A 23,931-nucleotide genomic window follows, 5' to 3' on the forward strand; every position below is an offset into this window, starting at 1 on the left:
TTTCTGATTAGCGGCATTTGTTATCATTTGTAAAAAATGTTTAGAATAAGTCTAAAATAAGCTATTTTTTATTGTGCTTCCAATACAATTCAATAGTGAATGCATTACTTTTATGATGTACTGAATAATAGGATGTTGGATATAATAATTTGGATAAAGCTATATAGTATGCTGCAATTATCTTTTTGTAGTAATTTACTGTAAACTATTATGTCTCTAGACGTAATCATTACGTGTGAGCTTGAGATATTTTAGATTTTGACTTATTTCTGGATGTTCTTCAGATTTTATCTTTTATATTATTATTATCATTAAATTATTGATTAATTTTTAATTAATCAATTCTAGAGGTTTGATGTAGTTTAAAGTGTAACACTACCATAAAAATTCATACTTTAGGGTAAAGATGAGCTGCTGGGAAGAAGCACCTGTCCGCCTTTAGTGAAACTGGACCCTGGCATGGACACACCTCCGAAACTGCTGTGGCGCCCTGTCATTCACAAGGGAACGCCTGCTGGAGAGGTGCTGGTGTCAGCTGAACTGATTCTAAGAAACAAGGTGGCTGTTCATTCTGAATTTCATCTACTAATTTCCATTAAGCACATATTATTATAAATTATAAAGTGCTTATGAAGCCCACATTATAATATAAAATATACTGTTCCTGTCAATTTCCACAGACTGGTGAGACTGATCTTCCTCTTGTTCCCCCCAAAAGAGGGGACGAACTGTACATGGTTCCTCAGGGGGTCCGTCCCGTAGTGCAACTCACTGCAATAGAGGTAAACTTCACACATTATCTTCTTGAGTATATTTGAATACAATTAGAGTTTATGCAAATGCTGCACATTTTGATGTATTTAAATAGGAGCACATCTAATTAATCTGTTCAGTTTGTACATTTAAAATATATATATATATATATATATATATATATATATATATATTATATTTGCAACTCTTTGCTTGATTCGGTTGTGCATTAGTTATTTTACCCCCTTAACAGGCCTCAGTCCATATATGGGCTACGAGTGTAGGTGATATTAAACCCTTTTTCTCTGCAGCAAAATAAGCTATTTAAAATCTAAAAACTTTGAGGGTGTTGGAGACTCTCCTACAGGACTCTTGGAGAAGCTGCCTGTTCACTGTCTACTCCACCTAATAATTTGTTTAAAAAATGTTTGAAAATAGACATAAAAACTAGACTAGACCATAACAAAATAAAAGTTTTGGAGGATATTAAATGTTTGATTTGTATTCACAAAAATACTGATTTTAAAACGAAGCTTAGCAAAGGTCCATTTTGTGAGTTTTATTCACTACCATTTTATTATCTACAGTTGCAGATTTAATTAAACATTTTTAAATATTGTTTAAAAAAAATAAATTCAGATTTTCAGTAATGTTTTTTATCAAATATGAAACCTTTTTATGTAATGCTTGAATAGATATCCTCAAGATGTAGGCGTGTAATATCAGGAAGAAAAATGACAAAAAGTCTGACATGAGCAAGATTAGCAAGATATTTTTGGTAAAAAAAAATATTACGTGTGAAATTTAATGTAAAAGTGTAACATGATGAAATATTTGTACAGCAGTGAAAAAATGAGGTAATTTTTTCTACATAAGAAAAAAGCCTGGGCTGGATTTCACAAAAGACTTAAATTCTTAAATTATCTCTCTCTACTGCTTACGATGAACTTAACACAAAGATTCCTTTGAGAAAGTGACCCCTGAACAGTCAATTTTGTTCAAAAAGGACCAAATTATAATAAAATAAATAATATTATATAATAGTATTTTTAATTATATTTTATTCCAGCCAGACACTGCCAGGCACAATCTTTACAACACACTGCACTGTCAACTGTGGGTGGTAATGCCTTCTATGCGCTTCCTTGCCATGAGCACCCTTGCAAAGATTTAACATCACTTACAAGATAACACCTCACAACTTATACAGTTGTGGATGTTTCAGCCCCATTTCCTATGGTAACACTTGAGGATCAATTTATGATTTTTGAGTCTTTTGACATAATGTGTGCAGATCCTGGCCTGGGGATTGCGCAACATGAAGATGTACCAGTTGGCACCTGTCTCCTCCCCGAGCCTGGTGGTGGAGTGTGGAGGAGAGAGGGTTCAGTCTGCGGTCATCAAGAACATAAAGAAAAGCCCCAATTTCTCTGGAAACGTTCTTCAGTTAAAAGTGGTAATATAACATGGACCTCTTTTACTTGGAATCAAATAGTTATAGAAGTTGTAACTGTGCTAAAGCTGCAATACACTAAAGCTTTTTCTCCCTGCTCCTGAAGCTCCTGCCTAAAGAAGAGATGTACACGCCTCCAATTGTGCTGAAAGTGATCGATCACAGGCCGTTTGGGAGGAAGCCTGTTGTAGGGCAGTGCACCATCAACTCACTGGAGGAATATCGATGTGACCCCTATGGCACAGTGGCTGAAGTGGCAATGACATCTAAAGGTTCCCCTTTTGTACCATTATTAGATTCTTAGATTCTTAGCTCTATTAGATTCTTAGCTCTATCTTAGTCACACATCAGCTACACTACAGTATGGCTGATTTGTACACTATATTCTTATAGTATTCTTAGGTCTGTGTAATGTTATTAATTTAATTTAATTTAATTTTCTGACAGTTTGAGGCTGAATGCAGAAATTGAAAACTGGATGAAAAAAAACTCATTATTTCATTTTTTTAATGTAGTGCAGTGTACAAGAAATACATTTTTTATCCTTTTTTCCAATTTTAGTTTTTTCATCTCTGTCCCTCACAATCATAATTTCATAGATTTTTCCATTTTGCAAGTTGGATTATACCGTTAGATTTGTGTGACAAAATACATTACACTGACCTTCTTACAGTATACACTGTAAAGATGTAGAACAATGTCTCCAATCAGACCCTAACATTTTGTATTAAATCTATCTATACCACATACTTCATATTTAAAAACGAATTAGTATTAGATGTTTGTATCCGAATGAGGCACACCAATGACCAGCCAAATGTTTAATGCACTAAATCTAGAAGTGTGATTTAACACTCACTGCTGACTACTACCCAAAACTTCACTAGAGGGAGACATTTCAGACAGAATTTGGTTTTAATAGTTGACAGTAAGTCATTATGTGCCTTACACCACGTTGACAAACCTGCAGCACCCTCTTAAGAAGAATTAGATGTGGTTCAGTGGTATCTGAATAAATATTATCAATGTTTCTCTTTCTCTCTTTAACAAAGCTTTATAACTACTCGTACTAAATACCATAGCCTTGATGTATGTCATATATAAAAAACATGCTGTAAATGTTAATATTATTGCACTTTTATTCTTTTACTTAAATATTATTTTTTTACTACTCATATTTACCTGAATACAAATATTTTGTATAGCAAGTTGTAACATTTGCAAACACTGGTATGGTAAAGTTTACATTTTAATCAGTAATAAAGATGAGTTGAAGTGCAGTAGGTTTTACACACCCTGGCTCTAACAGAAAATCTTTGTGTCAGGTTTGTTATGAGTTTGTATTGTTATTCACTTTTACACTGAAGCATAATTTCTGTTCTTAAAGTGGCTTTGATGGCGGCTGCCCCCCAGGAGCTCCACATAAACATTGAGGAAAGGCCTCTTCTTGAGACTCAGGTAGGGTATTATTAATAAAGTTTTAGTATCCTTTATAAAGGATTTTTCAGTTTCAGTTTCAGTTTAGCAATTCCACACTTTTCATCTAATGAAAAAGCGTGACTTACTTGTAGGCTCTATTGCACGCATTTATTAGCTCTTTTTTCACTGTAAGCATTGTGACTTCCAGCTCATGTATGGCATCTCAGCAGCTGTTGACAAAATGGCCCCATCCAATTCACTCAGTGTATGTATGGCATTAACATTGTAAGCAAACTAAGCTGTAGTACAATCTGTACTTTCGCTTGAGCTTGATACGTTTGGCTGATTCAGAAATTCAGCTGATCAGTAAAACAATCACACTAATCTAAATCCAGGAGCAATCACGATAATCTTTAGCAGTGAGGTCGATTCTGCTGTCTGTAGCACAACGTCCAGCTGATTTGTTGTAACATGGGTTATCTGGAGTAATCTGATTTAATCATTTAAATTCTGCTCTGCTTTCCAAGTTCTGTGTGCCTTCTACGGTGTATGTGTCATTGCTTTTAGATCAAAACCTTGTATCTTAAATTCTTCAAAATTTCAAAATGAATTTTTTTTTAACATTCATTTACATTTCCCTGGACACTGGAGTTATCTGGTGCAGTCATCTAATACAAGACTCTATTGTCAGGAGATTGACAGTTTTATCCTCAGTGTTGCCACAGTAGTCCATTGCTGCGTGTCCTAGAAAGCATAACTGGCCTCGGTCTCTGTGTGAGTAGACTGGGTGTGTACTCACACTAGGCAATCCGTGTCACTGAAGCAATCCGAAGCACTGGTCAAACAAAGATAAAATTTGGAAAGATAAAAATATAAAGATAAAAAAAAGAAAAGGGTGCTTGACTAGTGTGCCCCTATACCAGCTCCAATTCGTTTTCAGTTCTCTATCTGTATGTAAACTCGGTTACTTTTATATACTATCATAGATAGAAAGTTGATAAAGGCATCTTTTATTATTCTTATGTTCTTTGTCAGGTCTGTTGTTCCTAATTTTTCTGTCATGTCCTGATACAGATAAGTATATATACAGTATGTATAAAAAAGAAGCAATAGTCAGCCTTTACCCACCCAACGCTGATAGAGAGATATTTTATGGGTGGAATTGGAAGTGACTAAATTGGGGAGCCAAGCTGTTTTCCTTTCTCTTGTAAAAAATACAAGGTTTTGTTCCGATTGCAACAAAATATATTTTGCCCATCTAACACTTCTAACACTGTTTTGTGTTTTTTTTGCTCACGGAATCAAACTCAACAGCAAGAGAAGGTGAGATTTTTTATGCAAATATTGTTTTCATTTCTTCCTGCTTGTGCAATATTTCATGTTCATGTACTCTACAGAGCAAAATTGTTTTGTAGATTCATTTAAAATGATTTATTTTATCTTCTAGTATTTTGTAGACAGATTATAGAGCAATATCTCTATTTATGTTTAAAAATTGTGTTATTTATTTAATATGCTGTGTTTTAAACATACATAGACATCATTTTTTATTTGACATTTTCGTACAGGAAAAAGAGACGATTGACTGGTGGAGTAAGTTTTATGCTTCCATTGGAGAACATGAAAAATGTGGCCCATATCTTCAGAAAGGATATGACACCCTGAAAGTAAGCTTCAGTAACTGTATGTTAAATATTTACATTAAAGGAGTGGTTCATACTGTGTAAGCTGTGTAAGTGACTTGAGTGTGTAACAACATGAGAAAGATGACATGCTCTGTAATTAACTTCTAAAACCAACATTTGATTAGGAAAATGAAGATCTGCAGAAGTGTGCTTATTAATATTCAGTCTGATGAGACGCATATCCCTGCATTTTGCTTCAGGTGTTCGAAAATGAACTGGAAAATGTTACTGAGTATAAGGGGCTGACTGACTTCTGCAACACCTTTAAACTGTACCGCGGTAAGACTGAGGATGATGAAGATGACCCCACGGTGGTTGGAGAGTTCAAGGTAATAACCTGTTTATTTATTTTTTCCAAATGATGTTTTAAAAGGTGAGAAACCACACAATACAGCTTCCCTTTCTATTATTATGAATAGGCAAAGAAACAGATTCTCTTTTATCCTTTATGCTCTGTGTAAAGTTTATCAGTTTAATTTTCTAACCATTTGAGTCCAAATTCAAAAACTGAAAAATGGGTGTTAAATTTAATAATTTCCCAATTCCCAATTAATTTTCGCCCTACACATTCAGAATTTCGGGAAACATTTGGATTTTTCCATCTTGTGACACAATTCTGATAGAGCAATCCAACATACTACTGTTACAAGATGCAAAAAAAAATCAAATAATCAACTAAACTTTTCCTGATTGTGTGGGTAGAAATGAAAAACTAAAAGTTTGGTAAAAATGGATTAGAGTCTATTTCTTCATCACTGTACTAAATGTGAAAAATTAAATATATAAGTTTTACACTCAATTTTCTATTTTTAAACGGTCATAAAACGGGCAGTTGATTATCCAAGACAAGTATGCTTGTTAAGTTTAAAACAGGAGGTGCAGGGTTAGCACAAGACTGACACCCATGTTATCTCTATAAATACACAAAGACAAAAACCTCTAAACGTATTTAAACTGCATCCAGATCTTTCTTTTTTTGCCACATGTAAATGGATGTGGTTTAGAACGCAAATTTCTTTGTAAACACAAAATGTTTTTATATTAAATGTTACATGTTCTTATTTTACGTTAAATTGTATGCTACTATAGTAGAGAGCATGTTTAAATAAGGTCTATTGAGGACCTTTTACAAAATTAACTATATATATATATGAATGAAGTATATACACATATATGTAAGTGTATGTGACCAATTCACTTGCTTTTAGGGCTCTTTCAAAGTCTATCCACTGTCAGATGATCCGGCCATTCCCTCGCCTCCACGGCAATTTAGAGAGTTACCAGACAGTGGACCACAAGAGTGTGTGGTCAGGATCTATGTGGTCAGAGGAATTGACTTGCAGCCCAAAGACAACAATGGTTTGGTATGTTTTTAAAAAATATATATTATAAATATATATTTTTTACTACAGTGTCAATAAATTAGCCAATAAATCTTTACAAAAAGGTAATTTGTCCCTGAGAAGCAGTTCCACCAGCATGCACGGTTTTGTGATAAACCCATCACTCACAAGTACCAGTCATACCAGTATACTGTTCAACATTATCATCGATACATGATCAAAAGCGTTAATATATTGAGTTAGTCTGGCTATAGCAGTTTAGCCCAGTCCAGTTTCACTTCAGTTCATTTGTTCAGTTCATTTGCATACCATCACTGTTTTTGCTCTTTTTTTTTTTTTTTTTTTTTACATCATTTTAATCTAACAGTTCTTTACATTGTGATTTTTTTGTATAATGAATGGACAAATAGAAATGCTCTAAGAAAAGGTTTTTACCTTCTCCTGTAAAGTTATCAATTTGGAATGCAAAGTTTTCTCGTATTAGAGAATATATATCTTAAAAGCACAGTTATGAAAACAGTTTGATAGACAGATTGAAAAAAAATGACCAATAAAGGCAGTTTAATTGCTTGCATATAGGCTTACATTAAATATTTTATTAAAAGTAGACATATTGCATACACTAATTTTGTATGTTTTTACATAGTGTGACCCATACATCAAGATTTCTTTGGGAAAGAAGATTGTGGATGACAGAGATAATTATGTACCGAACACTTTGAACCCAGTGTTTGGAAGGTATTGAAGAGTTAATTTAAGTATTTGGCTCTTGTGATTGTGTTCTGTATCTTGATAAAAATAACCATGTTTTAATTATGTTTTATTTACAGAATGTTTGAGGTGTCCTGCTTCCTACCTCAGGACAAAGACTTAAAGATCTCTGTGTATGACTTTGACCTGCTCACTCATGATGAGAAAGTAGGAGAGACTGTGATTGACCTGGAGAACCGGCTCCTCTCTCGTTTTGGCTCCTACTGTGGTCTACCGCAGACGTACTGCATGTGAGTATCCTTTAATACGAAGCTGTCAGAGCCCAGTCCTGGAGGTCAACAGTACTGCAGAGTAAGTGTTAACAATTTGTGTTATTTATCACAAGTGGACAAATTTGCCTCACTTTCTACACCACTCGCAACCAGTTACCAAGACAAACAAGCTTGTCTACATTCTAAGAATTCAATGCTGCCTTTTTCCTTTGAACTGAGTTTCCTGAAAATAAGAAAACATGTAGGTAAATAGGTAGCCACTCATTACAATGAGGTGAAAACTACATTTTGGTAATGTACTCTAAAGCTCATCAAACCTTGCAACATCTGCTATTTATTTATTAGGCAGCAGATTGTGGGTAGGTTTGCCACAAAGGCTTGAATGAGTGATTTTGAGAGTATTCAAAGAGGCAAAGCTTGAATCTATGCAGACTGTGGCCCTCCAGGAACTGAGTTTGACACCATTCTTGACACAATGAAGAGATCCCTTCTGCTGACTTTTAATTTGAGTTCTCCTGACGAAGGTTCCTGCCTGGCTAATATGTTATTCCTGAAATAGATCTGGCTTAAACCAGTGGCGGGATCAGTTGAAACCATCCCAGATTCTCCAGAATGTTGCACGCCTGAAAGGAGTATCTCCTCCTAGATCAGAAGACAATGGAAACACTTTAGCTTTCAATGGCCAAGAATATCGCCTTTCGGACTTTGGTAATTTTCCTGTTTTTTGTTTTTTTTTTGGGGGGGATTTGGTTCAGCTCATTCTGTCATGACTTCATTCATTTATTTTGTTGCTTATTTATTTATTTACAGAGGCGAACAAAGAGCTTCATCAGCACCTGGGTCCTGCCACTGAGCGGATCTCGCTCCATGTTCTCCGCACACAGGGCCTGATTCCAGAACACGTGGAAACCAGAACACTCTACAGCACCTTCCAGCCCACTCTCTCTCAGGTGCAGACCAACTTGGAAACTGTAGCCTACTGTTAAGTAGCTGGAAAAAACTGTATTTGTATACATATGAAGTCCTTGGTACTCCATAATAATCCAATCCAAAATATATTGGATCTGACTGTTATGGTTATCTTATTTCATATATATCAAATATACTGTGTGTGTGTGTGTGTGTGTGTGTGTGTGTAGGGATGTCTTCAAATGTGGGTCGATGTTTTCCCCAAAAGCCTGGGACTTCCTGGACCTCCTTTTGATATATCCCCACGCAAGGCAAAAAAGTACGTAAATTATTAACAACTCTCAATACTCAATACACTTCCTGCTGCTAAAAAAACTCTAATCATCTTTCTGCTCTTTCCATCAGGTATGTTTTGCGGGTAATTGTTTGGAACACTACTAACGTCATTTTGGATGAAACAAGCATCACCGGAGAGCGTATGAGTGACATCTATGTGAAGGGGTACTTTAAAAAACGAATTCACTCTGTTTCATATGTTTTGGTGCTTTTAAAACTTTGTGTTTTATTGGACTTGTATTTAATGTTTAATTCTCAGCTGGATGCCAGGCAAGGAAGAAGACAAGCAGAAGACTGATGTTCACTATAGATCTCTCGACGGCGATGGAAACTTCAACTGGAGGTTCATCTATGAGTTTGACTACCTGCCTGCTGAGCAACTGTGCCTTGTTTCTAAAAAGGTAATGTCAATTGTAAGAAAAAATAGTATAGATTAAATAAACTTTATTCCTAACAATATACTCAAATTTACACTGTTTTAAGTCACCCAATACATTGTTTGTGATTTAAAACCACAAACTAATTATGCTGTCAGCATGTGATTAAACTATAGCATGGGAAGAAAATGTATGAAACATATGTATTTAAAGGGGAAAAATTATGCAAAACTCCTTTTTCGCGTGTTTTTATATTTCAACATGGGGTTTGACTGCCCATATTAAAACTCCAGGCACAAAAAAAATCATCCATCCGTTTTCAGCTGAAAGAGTGTTGTGTCAGGAATCATATGCTTCTATGAGCGGTTTAAATGGCTCCCTTATTGTGACTTTACAATAAGGAAACCTGCATAGAACTACCCTGGCATCACCATTCATTCAGCATTTGAGTCTGCTGGTGGAGAACCTCAGACAATACACAGCAGAATTAGCCGGCAGACTTTGTCTGAGGGAGGGATCTGTGGCAAGTCAAGGTGGGTCTGTAGCAAGTCAGCAGATAAGGGAGATGTAAGTACTTTTAAATAATGAGTCTTATGCTTCTTTTACAGATAAGCACGAAAAAAAGCACTGTGTTTTGCCTTTTAGCACGAGCTAAAACTAATGTGTGGCAAACCCTCAGTGTATACATGGCGTGGCCAGCATCAGTTTATTTGAATAAAATTGACAGAACCCTTAACCCCCTCATTCTGAAAGGGACTGAAACTTGGAAAAAAGAGCTATCTTTATTTGAGAGTGATGTTGTAAGGTAGGAGAAAGACTTCAAATTAACGAGTAGAATATGCTTATTCTTATAAATTCATATTTTAGGTGAGATTACACTGGTTACATTTGTCACACGTGAAACTGCTGGTTACATTACCACATAGGACATGGAAGGTAGAGATGGAAATTTAAAAGACATTACATTGTGAGGAGGAGCCGCTTCAGGCGTGTTCCTCCTCCAAAACTACAGCTATTATTCAAATGTAAGTAGATTTGGATGGGAGCATTAGGCCAAATGCCATAAATGTAAATGTAAATGACTACTACCAAGATTGCACTGTTTAAATACGCTAAAAAGATATGCTTTCTGAACAGGAACACTTCTGGAGTCTGGACAAAACTGAGTTTAAAATCCCACCTCAGCTGATCATTCAGATATGGGACAATGATAAATTCTCACTGGATGATTACCTTGGTAAGAAGTCTTACATATACACTGTGTGAATGAACTACATAGACCTGACTGTGTTAGAATGTAGGGTTCATTCTATACTGTGTAACAGGGACGGTCGAACTTGACCTGCACCACCTCATCTCACCTGCTAAAATGCCTGAGAAGTGCAACCTGAAAATGCTGGAACAAGCAAAAGCCAGTAAATCGCCACTGAAGTTTGACAGTTCAAAGTCCCTATTTGCCCAGAAATCGGTCAGAGGATGGTGGCCTTGCTACATTGAAAAAGATGGCAAAAAGGAACTTGGGGTAGGTATATATACACTTGTGTGTATTTATTGTTTTAGTGTGCAATGCTACACATAAGAATATTTCATCATTCACTTACTTTAGGTTGGTCAGGGCAAATATGTGGTCTTCTGTTGGGATATTGCTTAGATTAATACTTAAATCAATTTCTGATTAATCATTAATCAATAATGTATATGCCTTAATACCTAAACCTTATGTTACCCCATGTAGTTGTGGTTGGGTACAGCACACAAATTTAATATAAATAAATAAATGAGGTTTTCACTTAAGGGTGTCTCAAATAAACACTAGTTGCAAATTGTACGTACAGAGTAAATGGAATATACACATAAATGAGTGCTGCTGTTCTTAATAATCATACGTGGCTACAGCTGGTAGCTACTCTGTGCCACATAAAAAGGGTTTGAACTCATTGGTTCGACTCACAGTACAATGGGGAAGTTCAGGAAGCACAGAGTAGATCTTAAATTCACAGTCAATTTAAAATCACAATTTATATAGAATGTTATGTAACCATTTCTAAACAAATGCAGCTTTCAGGATCCTCAGTTTAAAAAACTATATATAGGTACAAGTTATTGGGATGTATAGACTTTTAAACAAGATCTAGATGAAAACCCAAACTGTTACGTCTCCATGGAATGAGAAGCTGCTATCAAATAAAGACTCTTCTGTTTCAAAATCAACCACCTGCAAGCTTGACTAAAGTGTAAATCACCCTTTTTTGCATAAACTCAAACCTCCAGCTAGACAAGTTTTATTAATCCTGGTTCTGGAGGCACCTTGTTTTGCACATTTGAATAATTCTCCTGCTTCTCACCCACTACTATGAAAAGACATTTTAATAAACGTATTATTTGAATGAGGTTTTTAAAGCAAAGTAATAACAAATAAATAGGGCAGAGTGACTCCAAGACCAGGTTTGAGAAACACTGAGGCTATATCCACATCTGATACATGTAAAAAATAAGATTTTTTGTTTTAAACAATGTTTAAAACGATGTCTTCAACACACCACTAAGACAACAATTTTACACTTGTAACTATCCTATACATGTAACACCTCTACCCAAATGTTCCTATACACAAATACACACAGATTAGGGAGATATTTGTCCTTTTTCCCCTCTCTTTCTCTACCATTTACCATTCTACCACTTTTATCTCTATTTATTTCCACATACAAAACTTAATTATTTATTTCTCTATTTTTTTGTAGCTGTTTTGCTCTCTTTGTTGTTGTATCTTAATATTTGTCCTTTTTTTGCTATATTTTGTCTTATTTCTCACCAATTTATTTTCCCTTTGTTTTTTTTCTTGTTTTTCCTAAGTTTTTTTTCTCACTCTCTACCTCCCTTTTTTGCCTGTTATTTTGCATAGATTATTATCCCACTATTACATGCACATGCCTGCCTGATGACCCCTGAGAAGAGCTTGCACTGAAGTTTGTGTTAAAGTTTGGATGAAGGGGATTGGTGTGGTCCTGCTCTTGTAATAATTTGTCTCATGAGTTTTTGTAGACGTCTGAGTACTTGGCAGTTGAGGCACGGACCATGAACATAGTTCGCTATGCTTCTGGATTCTTGTCGAGCCAGTATCAGATGGTAGTGGTTGCTGTGTTCTGCTCACGCAACTTATAATGTGATTTATTGTGTGTGATTGTGCTTAGGTAAGTGTGTTGTTGCCATAGTTAAAGGAAGTGAGCTTAGATTAAGGAGGGATTCTATGTGTTCATAGGTTATTTTTTGGTAGGTCTGTTACTTGGCAGTTGAGGCAATGGACCATGAACATAGTGTTAGGCTGTGCTTCTGGATTCTTGTCGAGCCAGTATCAGATTGTGGTGGTTTTGCTATTGTTGTTAGTTGAGTGAGTAGTAGATCCTGGCTGAGCCCTATGCATAACCCCAGCTGTTAGGTGCAGGATTTGTCAATTTCCTGTATTATATTACTCAATACAAAAAAAGTTTATTACGATTTTCATTATAGTGGATTAAGCAGGCTAACTTTGATTCTTTAGAATGGTCTTAACCCCAACCTCAATATATAAAAATATTATTATTAGCCCTTTCAATTAGTGTCACATGCTACCCATCGGACTTTACTATGTACACTGTTGAACTGATTATGTGTGTGATATTTCCAGGGGAAAGTGGAGATGACACTGGAGATAGTACACGAGAAGGAGGCAGAGGAAAGGCCAGCAGGGAAAGGCAGAGAAGAACCCAACATGAATCCAAAGCTGAATCCTCCCAAGTAATGCAATCAGCATGGTGTCTGTCTATATTGAGATTGAACATGCCAGTATGTCTTTATGTAATGCTAACAGCTTTCTTTTTCTTTGCATCAATTTAGCCGACCTGAAACGTCATTTTTCTGGTTTACTAATCCATGCAAGACCATGAAGTTCATTGTGTGGCGGAGGTTCAAGTGGCTTTTCATTGGCCTGCTCTTGTTAATCTTAGTGCTGCTGTTTATTGGGATCCTTCTCTATTCATTACCGGTAAGGACAGGCTTTGCTTCAGCTGAGGTGATGATTTTTTATGGTAAGCTCAGCCTATTAATAAATTCACTGTTTGTGTTTTATTCTTTCAGAACTACATTTCAATGAAAATTGTGAAGCCTTTTCAATGAGATGAACCTGTGTTTCAACGAGTGTGGCGATGGATAAGCGACAAACCAAGAGAATATAGGTTTTATATCTACAGATCAAAAGTATTTTAAAATGCCAGCAACTAAATGTTTAATTTTAGGTTCCTAGATTACATATTTTAGCCAATTTTTATGGAACTAATTAGTCCAGTAGTCTGTTACATAACCCAACTGGTTCACTACCATCTCAGCTCTTTTACTGTCAGTCACATTTCACATTTCTGACACCTGTATGCAATGTTTACTGGCTCCATTAAGCCACATTTCAGATTTTATATTTCAACTTTTTTCTGTGATGCATAATCCCAGTCAGAAAGGGTTGGTACAGTATGGGACATGCAAATAAAAATGCAGTGTTTTTCGCATTTTATTTTACTTTTATTTCATTGCAGACAGTATGAACCCAATATATTTCCTATTTTGTCTAATTTATATCACCTTCATTTTATTTGTTAAATCAATTCCTGCATTTCAAGCCTGCATCACATTCCAAACAAAGTTGGGATGATAAAGGATTTACCTCTTTGTAATGTTGCCGTTACTTTTTACAATGATTAAAAGACGTTTGGCACCAAGGATACCAAGCATTCAAGTGTTTCACATGTTATTTTGTGTTATAATAAAAGTCAAGTCAAGAGTTACAGACTGACAGAGTAAAGCAGAATTACATGTCCAGGAAAACATGAAAACATAAAACGAGAATAATCTTAATGTGTGTGGTGAGGATATGGTGCAGAGATATGTAACATGCTTTGACATATAGGTATTCACAATGTCAGTAACATGCAAGGACAGTGACGAATACAGTATTTTAGCAGTAAATATTCCTGATAGAATATAAGTAAATACAGACTGGGAGCATTAGTAGAGAGGAGTGATTTTTTTTTTGTTTTTTTGGTTGACCAAACAAAACATGAATTATCTTTGGTTTATGCTGCAGTGAAAAAAAGTCAAATTAAATAATGTGTGTAATAATAATATATGGATGTGGTGTATGAAATAAATATACATTTCTTAGTGTTTTGAATCAGTTCCTACAATAAAAGGCTTACATCATATATTTTTCTATTGTGTTTTTGTCAATACAGTGTTCGTCTAGGATTATTCACCAAACAATGTAAATATATATTCATATTTACATGACTATGTCTAAACTCTTGTTTCTGACGTAAACAAAAATATTGTTGTTACTGTGTATTCAAGATTTTTAACATTCTGTAAAGAACAACTGCTAAATACACATTATGTCAAAAGTAAAAACAAATGGTGAAAGTGATAGAAACTCTTTTTGTGACAGCAATGGTATGTAAAGTCTCTATTCTGACTAGCTGCCCCATATGATGCACAATTAACTCATTAAAACGCCTTATATACCTAGTATACAAGTGCTGCTGTAGACATTTGCAATATCTCACAAGCAAGCACAGTCCTCACTTTTTTTCTAATATTTTACTAAATCTTTTTATAGGGCAACACTGAAGATATGATACTTTGACACAATGTAAAGTAGCCACTGTACAGCATATATAACCGTAATTTTTTGGAACCAGCAGTTTACTTATGTACAGGACGGGACACAAAGTAAAGAATCTATCAACTCCTATCCTGTAGTGGTGTAAACCGCTCTGTCTCAGAGAGAGAGAGAGATACAAACACTGAAACCAAACCCATGTCCTCAAGTAAAAGAAAGCACATATTTTAGATGGGATTAGAAAACCATTGCACTGTTACAGGGATTCACATTTTTTAAAGTTTATAAACACTATTAGTAATTTCTATTTTTTTTCCATTTTCTCCCCAATTTACATAGCCAATTACCCAACCGACTCATTAAGGACTCCCCCTATCACTAGTGAAGCCAACACCAGGAGGGTGAAGACTAGCACATGCCTCCTCCGATACATGTAAAGTCAGCCACCGCCTTTTTCCAAATGCTGCTGATGTAGTATTGCCGAGTAGCATCACAGCGTGCTTGAAGGAAAACACAGTGACTCGGTTCTGATACATCAGCTCACAGACGCCTTGTGCTGATCGACATCACCCTTTGGAGTGATGTGGGGAGAGAGCGCCATCTACCCACCCAGAGAGAGCAAGGCCAATTGTGCTCTCACAGCTAGCCAATGGCAAGCTACATGAACAGGATTTGAACCAGCAATCTCCTGATCAAAGTGGCAGCGCTTAGGCAAGGCAAGGCAAGGCAAGTTTATTTATATAGCACCTTTCATACACAGCGGTCATTCAAAGTGCTTTACAAACTAGAAAATACACAGAGAAGTCATATAAAAATAAAAATAAAAAAAAACATGTAAAAGAATAACAGTAAAAATGGAAAATAAAAACTAAAATAAGAGTAAAGCATGATTGATTCAAACATGATTAAAACAAAGATAAGTCAAATTAAAAATATGTAAAAGAACAACAAGGAATTTTAAATAAAAATAAAATAAGAATAAAGCATGAATAAAACATACATGATTAAAACAAAGAGAAGTAAAATTAAAAACATGTAAAAGAACAACAAGGAATTGGAAATAAAATTAAAATAAGAAAAAAACATAATATAAAAGTGCCGTTACAGAATAAAAGTGGGCGGAGCTGCAGTGTTTTAAGCTGAGCTGAAAGCCTGATCAAACATGTAGGTTTTCAGTCTGGATTTAAACATGTTTAGTGTTGGGGCTCTTCTAATGCTCTCTGTTAACTGGTTCCATTTAAGAGCAGCGTAGTAACTAAACGCTGCCTCTCCGTGTTTAGTTTTTACTTTAGGCAGCTCTAGCTGAGCAGTTCCTGATGATCTGAGAGTTCTGCTCGGCTCATACTGCTGGAGCTCATTAGATAAATATGCTGGTCCTGCACCATTAACACATTTATAGACCAGTAACAGAACCTTAAAGTCTATTCTGTAACATACTGGTATCCAGTGCAGGGATTTAAGGATGGGGGTGATGTGCTCTCTTCTTTTACTTCTAGTCAGAACTCTGGCTGCTGCATTCTGAATCAGCTGAAGCTGTTTGATGGTCTTTTTTGGGAGTCCAGTTAGGAGTCCATTACAGTAATCAATCCTACTAGAAATAAAGGCGTGGATGAGTTTCTCCAGATCTGCTTTAGACAGAAAATCTCTGATCTTATTTATGTTCTTTAGGTGATAAAATGCTGATTTGGTGACGGCTTTGACGTGACTGTTAAAAGTGAGATCAGAGTCCATTTGTACACCAAGATTACGCACTAGTTCTTTAGATTTCAGGCTTTTTGAATCCAGATAGGCAGCTAGTCTGTGCCTCTCATTACTATTCCCAAATAAAATAATCTCTGTTTTATCTTTGTTTAACTGCAGAAAGTTCTGTCCCATCCATTTATTTATCTGCTCAAGGCATTTACACAGTGAGTCAATGGGACCATAGTTGTTTGGGCAGAGGGCCATGTAGATCTGAGTGTCATCTGCATAGCTGTGGTAAGATATCCCATATTCATGCATGATTTCACCCAGAGGAATCATATATAAATTAAATAAGAGTGGCCCAAGAATTGAACCCTGGGGTACACCACAGGTCACTGGCACAGTCTCAGAAACATTATTTTCCATTTCCACAAAGTATTTCCTTCCTTGAAGGTATGAACTAAACCATTTTAGGACAGTTCCAGAAATTCCAACCCGGTTCTCAAGTCTATCTATGAGAATGTTGTGGTCAATGGTGTCAAAAGCAGCACTGAGATCCAGCAGTAGTAGAATAGACATTTTTCCTGAGTCTGTGTTTAAGCGAATGTCATTGATAACCTTAATAAGCGCAGTCTCAGTACTATGATTGGGCCGGAAACCTGACTGAAATTGGTCTAGACAGTTATTTATGGACAGGAAGTGCATAACTTGCTTGAAGACAATTTTTTCAATTATTTTTCCAATGAATGGTAGATTAGAGATTGGTCTGTAATTGTTTAATAAGTTTGTATCTAAATTTTTCTTTTTTAAGAGAGGCTTCACAACGGCTGTTTTTAATGCATTTGGGAAAACACCTGACATGAGTGAGGTATTTACTATTTGAAGAATGTCTTCTGATATTGAGTAAAAAACATTCTTTAAAAACTTGGTTGGTAATGTATCAAGACTGCAGGTGGATGATTTGAGGTGACTCACTGTATCAATTAAAACTTCTTCATTAATAGTGCTAAATTGGGACATGTTGACTATGATGCATGGTTTTGGAGAGCACGAGGGCTCGTTGGTGAATATAGATGTACTGATGTCTTGCCTGATATTGTGGATTTTAGTATTAAAAAATTTAGCAAACTCTAAAAAAAATTTAGCCTGGTGAACCACTCGGATCCATAGAATTTTAATTATTGATAGTACTAGTATTGCCCAGAACCCATAACCCAGTTAGCAAAGGGTTCTTCTTTTTACAGATTTATATTATTGTATTTTAGACAATATTATCTGCATATTATATAAGGAAATGTACTAGGATGCCTGCTTTTATTCATTGTATTAAAAAAAGTTTATCCTGCTTTTGTTGACGTAACTCTCTACTGTCCAGAGAAGAATAAATTCCCCAACTCAGCCAAAAATTATTGGATGGAGCACCATCATTATGGAAAACACAGTTTCAGTTTTACACAGCTCAATGCTGGGGTCCTTCATACCCTTCTATCCCATAGCTGGCACTAGGCATTGCGCCAAAGTGTTTAAATAATTAAACAACTATATTGTTCAAAATATTTGCACGGTTTTCTAATAAAGTTACATTTAAATTTACCTGCACAAATGTGGTGTGGTATTGTCTTCCAGAATCAGTATTGTCAGCATTACTAATAGTAGAATCACAAATTTAGCTGTGTGGTTGAACATATTATTTGGCCAAAAAAGTAAATATACTTTATTGATAGCATTTTACTGTCTATTAAATAAATAAAGAGAACATTACAACCAAATGCATTCACATTTACATTTTCTAAATATACAACTACATGTAAAAAAGTGAACTGTTTTTAATCATCTATAAAACTTAATTCTCAGATATACATGATTACAAATATAGCTTTTAATTTTAATAACCTTAGTAAATTAATACAATAAAGTAGTTACATTCATTCAAATTCATTTAAAAACACATTTAGGCTACACGACTGAGTTTTTAAATGTAAAAAAATTTAAAAGGTGTTGTCATGTAAGTTAATTTTCTGATCATTGTATTTTTTACACAAGACTAGGGCTGGGCAATAAGCTAAAAAAAACTAAATTAAAATTAAATTAAAATAATTTTCAAATATATATGAGTGATTCTTGATTAGAATTTAGATTTTTGGTTCTTATAAACTTTATTTTTTATTTGTAAACAGACAGCACCATTTAAAATGATGCGCAAGCTATTGTTTTTGTATTGTATTGTTTTTAACTGATTCAGAAACTGAAGTGGTCTCTCAGAGCTGTATGTAATGTGATTTATGCGCAGTGGGCGTGGTCACCTGTAAGTAACGTAGTTAATACATCCGCTCACGTCAGGAGAGATGGGTAGCGCTAACGGTACACCTTAATTTAACTAAGTGAACACCTGATGCTGCCTGAACTTCTTCCTGACAACCTGTCCCTTATTGTTTTAACTTCTAAAGTGTTTTATTTATCGCGAATCATTTTCTCAACATAACTGGAGACTTCTGGAGCGAAGGTAACGTTAAGCTGGCAAACACGAACTGACTCTAGATTTGAGTTAGCCGAGGAAGGATTTTCCTAATTGGTTAGAAATGGAGTTAGCTTAGCTAGGTTAGCTCGCTTGCTAACAAGTCAACAAACATACTAACTAACTACAATTTGTGCAGCTTGTTTTATATATACACAACAGTTGTAAACACGGGTTTAAGGTAATATTTGGGTACCAGCATTGTTGTATGATAGTGTTGCTGCAAACGCCATTTACAAACTAAGCTAACTAGCTAACCTACATGTAGCTAGCTAGGTAAGCTAGCCTAGCCTATCTAATGCTAACTAGCTGTTGATCTGCGTCACTGGGAAGCAACTCTAACAGTGTAACGTTCATCAGTTCACTTTTCTGACTGTCTGAGACTAAATTCGATTAGTATAATAAAAAATAAATATTTTTCATCAATTCATAAATTGTTGTAGTTTTGAAATTCTGCTTCCTACACTCGATTTTCGAGATTTTCTGATTTTTAGATGTTTGCATCTTGTAGATAAAATAAACTGCTGGTATAATCCAACCTGCTTTGAATTCAACATACACAAATAGATAAATCAGAAATTTATTAATTTTAAAGTTTAAAATGTGAGGAGCAGAAATTTAAAATAGCAATTAGAAAAAAATGAACCCCCTTCTTTTCTTCACTACTCTTGTAGTAGAAAAATATAAAAAAAAGACGTGTTGGTTAGTGTAACCTACATTAATTTAATGTTCTGACCGTTTGAGGCTAAATCTAAAAATATAAAATTGAATGTAAAAACTAATTTCGTTTTTTTAATGTAGTGCAGTGTACAAGAAAAAGGTTTTCATCTATTTTTTAAATTTTAGTTTTTTCATCTCTGCCCCTCACAATTGTTATTTCAGGAAAAAATAAAAAAGTATATTTTCTTCATTTCTGATTTTTCTTTTTTTTTTTTTTTGCATTTTGCAAGTTGGATTATGCCATCAGATTAGTGTTCCAAGATACAAAATAGACAAATCTGAAAATCGATTGATAATTGAATAATTGGATAAAACCCCATTACTTCTTCATTTCAAATTAAGCTTGATACAGTCAGAAAATTAAACTGCTAAATGTTACACTGACCAGTGTAACACCCAGTTTTATATTTTTGTATTTAGCAACAAACGGTCAGAAACTGGACGAATAAACGTTACACTGAGCCAGCTCCTTGGCAGTGTTAAACAATTAGATTAACGTTAGCTGGGTATGCCTCATTTCTTTATTATAACATTTTTATGTGAGACTGTTAACCTAAGATTCATTGCAGTTTGGCACAGTTTAATTTATATATTAGCCTACCTAACTATCCAACTGTCCAAAGTTGTTTTAATGTAAGAGTTAATTGGAACAATTCTTGATTTTCCAGCTGCTATTGTTGGGCACCACGGTATTCATACTGAACTGAGTTATAAATACTAGGAGCGTGTTGGAGTATGTAATATTGTATAACGCTACAGATAGTGTTTAATTGTGGTTGGTTTGTTGTATAATATTATAATGGATGATTTTGTATTTCGCGGCAGAAAGTCAACCCGCCCCGTTCCTTTTTTAATCAGTCCAGTATGCCGAGCTGCGTTCAAGCAGCCAGGTTTGCTCCTTCAAGGAGACTCCAGTATGTTTCCAGTTTCTACAGATATTGTATCTAATGCGCATATCCACCCGATTTTCTCTCTTTTTTAAAGTGGAGTTTTAGCTATCTGTTTAGCTAATGCAGTAATGCATTTTGCTCTGTTTTTATGGTAAACTGCAGTTCTGCGTGGCTGTGTGTCGCTGAGCTGCGTTAGCTAACCTAGCATTACATTACAAGCCTAAGACATACTGGGGCAGATGCAGCTTTGTGGGTTTTTAATTGGAGTCACATGGGTTTAGCAATCACATTACCTCAAAACCCAAACACAGGACAAAAACGGAAAATACACTAAATTCCTAAATATAATTCTATCCATGTTGTTAATACTGCAGTACATGGTGCATGTTGTAGCTGGGGTGTGTGCGCGTGCTGGACACTGCGCTGACCGGGGGAGGGTGTACTGTCTATTTAAGACGGGAGGGATCAACGGCTGAAGTCCCAGCTCCTTTTCTTTGCTGCTGAGAGGCCATTTTGGTGCGTGTGGTCTGAATTAGTTGGCGTCCTTTTTTCTCCCGAGTTCCCTTTTCCTGAGCTAGTTTTCGTGCGCTTTCACTCCCGCCCACTTCTCCACACCTCAGCGTCATGGCTTTTGTCAGATTGCGGCGCGAAGTCGAGCTAGGTGGACAGTCCTCGGAGTAAGAAGCGAAATCTGGACAGCTTGTTTTTGTGTGTTTTGCGTTAGCAGTGTCTGTAGTGTCTCTTAAATTCGCACTCAGCGCCTCGTACAGCGCCGTGATGGCTCAGACCTGCCTTTAAAAAGGTACGTTTCTCCGGTTCTGCCTGTCTCGCTCATGTGCTCCTGCTGTAAACCCGTTTTAGGGCTGGATTATTGTTGGTAATGTGGTTTGAGCGGCTGGATGGTTAGTTAGTTAGCTTTCACCTCTGTGTTATTGAATCCCTGTTCGTTGCAGGCAGCCAAAAATAAACCGTGCTATGGCGTAGCTACAGCCAAGGCAGCTGATTTGCCTGAAACGTTGTAAATCAAACGTTGTTTGAATGCAGTTTCAGACTGCCCGGTTTACTCCACATGGCCTTGTTTACTGTAGCTAAGGGTTATAATTTATTTCTGAAGGTAGGTATCGTCGCTGAGTATATGGTGAGTTAAATTGCAGCAAGAATAACTCGTCTTTTGGACTGTCAGGATTTAAGATTGCTTTTGGGATTTTAGAACGTAGTTGGCATTTACTGTGGAGACAGCATTTCAGCTGCTTTTATTATAATATAATGCTTTCCAGCCTGTATTTGAAAACTCATGCTATTATTATTATTATTATTATTATTATTATTATTAGTAGTAGTAGTAGTAGTAGTAGTAGAAGTAACTGTTAGTAGTAGTAGTAGTAGTAGTAGTAGTAGTAGTAGATAATAGTTTCTAACCTTTAGTAGTGTTGGTGGAATTATTTTTGTTAGTATTAGTGGTGGTAGTATTTTTAGAAAGTGTTTTATTGTTTTATTATTTTAGTGAGGATGCACAATGATATTGGAATTATATTGGTATTCTCAATTTCTAACAAACAGGGTGTTATAAGTGAAATTCAAATCATAATTTTCTTTTTAAGTTTTTATTTTATAGATTTTTTTTTGTAATATCATTTGTAAGCATTAAGCAAACATCTCTGTAAGAACTTGTTGTTTTATGTCCTACCCCTAAAGAACAGAATTTTTTTTGATGTTGCATTTTTTTTTTATTTTACTGTATGTGTAATTCTACCTAATTGCTAATTCAGGTGGACTTGTTCCCAATTTGTAAGTTCTTACATCTGCAGTTCTTGTAATGCTGTTCTCAGTTCCAATATCAGTGCATTCCTTACTTTGTTATTAATCTTAAGAGGCAATTCAAAACACTGCACAGCCTATTTAGTACCCACTGTAGGTTAAAGTGGAGTTATTACCTCACCAGAACGCAAAAGGGTTATGTTGCCTCACTGGGTGAGTTTCTTTCTGCGAAAAGTTGTTGCAATTTGTATCAAGGGTAAACTCCCCTGCCTTGATTCTTGCAGTCTGAACTGAAGGGACACCATGGCGTTTTCTAGAGTACGCACACACACTACTCAAGAGCTTGAAGCAGAGAATACGGGCTACACCTACTCTCTCAGGTGAGCATGCGATGGTTTGTTTCCAGGATGCTAATTCATGTCTAGCCTACTCACAAAAAAAACAAGTCTGATTTAAGTTGCATGTGTTCATAAATGATTTAGACAGGGGTGTCTTATAGCAGGTGGTGGGGGTGAATTCCACACCACTGCTCTGGGGCATGGGCGTTGCACAACTCAACAACATTGTACTGAGAGTTATTGCAGGGCGTGCGTTCCTACAAATTTGTCTCCAGGGCACTCACGTTCAGGCTTTAGTCTGGTCTTGAAGTGCATGAACTGACTTGGTGGAGTGACTGTACAGTGTTGGTGGCATTCCACCTGAATGTCTTGAGGTTGGGGTGTGGCACAGGGGAACAGACCTAAGTGTTCAGAACAGGTTGGTAACTATAGCTGTTTCTACATACTATATACCAGTTAAATGTGATGAAGAGACACTGAAGGGAGTAATCAACTCAGAATGTTTCTTAAAATCTTTAGTAAGTGTCTGAGATTAGAGGAGTGTTCCCCTTTTAAAAATGAAAACAGAAGTTTGAGATGGAAATGTAACTGTGGCTGAGTAAGTTCTTGCAAAAGGGTGTGTCTGGTGTGTAGTCATAAGCACATAAGTGTGTGTGTAGTGCTGTTGCTGGTGAGTCACTGAGGCATGTAGGGTAACCACAGTAGTAATACTTGACATTTTCATAGGGATCTTTTGTAACTGACGTTGCAGCTAAATCATACTATTATATAAATATATGTATGAGTTTAGTGATAAAGTGGCAAATTTGTAGTTTTATGAAACAGACATGGCTTCATTGAGTGTATGTCGGGAGTGGAATCATTATCATCATTAGGCAGAAATGCTTAGGGCTTTCTTTCCCCTCTTTCTTTCTTTTCTTTTCTTCTCATTAGCAGCTTGACACGGGTGTGTTCCTGAATCAGTCATTTCTTAGTGCTAGGTCACATGAAGGTGTTACTGCATGTGTCAGAAATTGACAGTTTCCCATTGATTTCAATATGGGCAAAGCATTTTGAGATTGCAGACACTTGTGTGTGGCAAAGCTCCAACATACCCAATATGTATCAGTCAGTAGGACAAATTGT

At 35.8% G+C, this 23,931-nt stretch overlaps 2 protein-coding genes across 8 annotated transcripts in view; both read left to right on the forward strand.

Moving 5' to 3' along the window:
• myof (myoferlin) overlaps positions 1–14,489 on the forward strand; it is a 50,709-nt gene extending 36,220 nt beyond the window's left edge. Inside the window, exons 34-55 of the mRNA XM_049464842.1 lie at positions 400–558; positions 681–782; positions 2,048–2,209; positions 2,313–2,478; positions 3,594–3,664; positions 3,834–3,890; positions 4,940–4,948; positions 5,194–5,292; positions 5,511–5,639; positions 6,519–6,674; positions 7,300–7,391; positions 7,484–7,654; positions 8,196–8,344; positions 8,447–8,586; positions 8,776–8,864; positions 8,951–9,046; positions 9,141–9,282; positions 10,396–10,495; positions 10,584–10,780; positions 12,926–13,035; positions 13,135–13,282; positions 13,375–14,489. Coding sequence (XP_049320799.1) covers positions 400–558; positions 681–782; positions 2,048–2,209; positions 2,313–2,478; positions 3,594–3,664; positions 3,834–3,890; positions 4,940–4,948; positions 5,194–5,292; positions 5,511–5,639; positions 6,519–6,674; positions 7,300–7,391; positions 7,484–7,654; positions 8,196–8,344; positions 8,447–8,586; positions 8,776–8,864; positions 8,951–9,046; positions 9,141–9,282; positions 10,396–10,495; positions 10,584–10,780; positions 12,926–13,035; positions 13,135–13,282; positions 13,375–13,413 — 2,583 coding nt within the window. The 3' untranslated portion in view covers positions 13,414–14,489. The remainder of the gene's footprint in view (positions 1–399; positions 559–680; positions 783–2,047; positions 2,210–2,312; positions 2,479–3,593; positions 3,665–3,833; positions 3,891–4,939; positions 4,949–5,193; positions 5,293–5,510; positions 5,640–6,518; positions 6,675–7,299; positions 7,392–7,483; positions 7,655–8,195; positions 8,345–8,446; positions 8,587–8,775; positions 8,865–8,950; positions 9,047–9,140; positions 9,283–10,395; positions 10,496–10,583; positions 10,781–12,925; positions 13,036–13,134; positions 13,283–13,374) is intronic.
• A 4,447-nt stretch (positions 14,490–18,936) lies between these two features.
• The window catches only part of sun1a (Sad1 and UNC84 domain containing 1a), a 30,651-nt gene continuing 25,656 nt past the window's right edge, over positions 18,937–23,931 (forward strand). For 3 of the 7 annotated variants that reach the window (XM_049464677.1, XM_049464673.1, XM_049464678.1), the window contains exons 1-2: positions 21,178–21,512; positions 22,753–22,848. In XM_049464677.1, the coding sequence (XP_049320634.1) occupies positions 22,772–22,848 (77 nt within the window). In that variant the 5' untranslated portion in view covers positions 21,178–21,512; positions 22,753–22,771. Of the gene's footprint in view, positions 19,089–21,176; positions 21,513–22,752; positions 22,849–23,931 lie in introns of those variants that run through there. The other 4 variants (XM_049464671.1, XM_049464670.1, XM_049464675.1 and 1 more) reach the window with 4 other exon arrangements.

This window comes from Astyanax mexicanus, chromosome 15 (genome assembly GCF_023375975.1).
Source record: "Astyanax mexicanus isolate ESR-SI-001 chromosome 15, AstMex3_surface, whole genome shotgun sequence".
NCBI lineage: Eukaryota > Metazoa > Chordata > Actinopteri > Characiformes > Acestrorhamphidae > Astyanax > Astyanax mexicanus.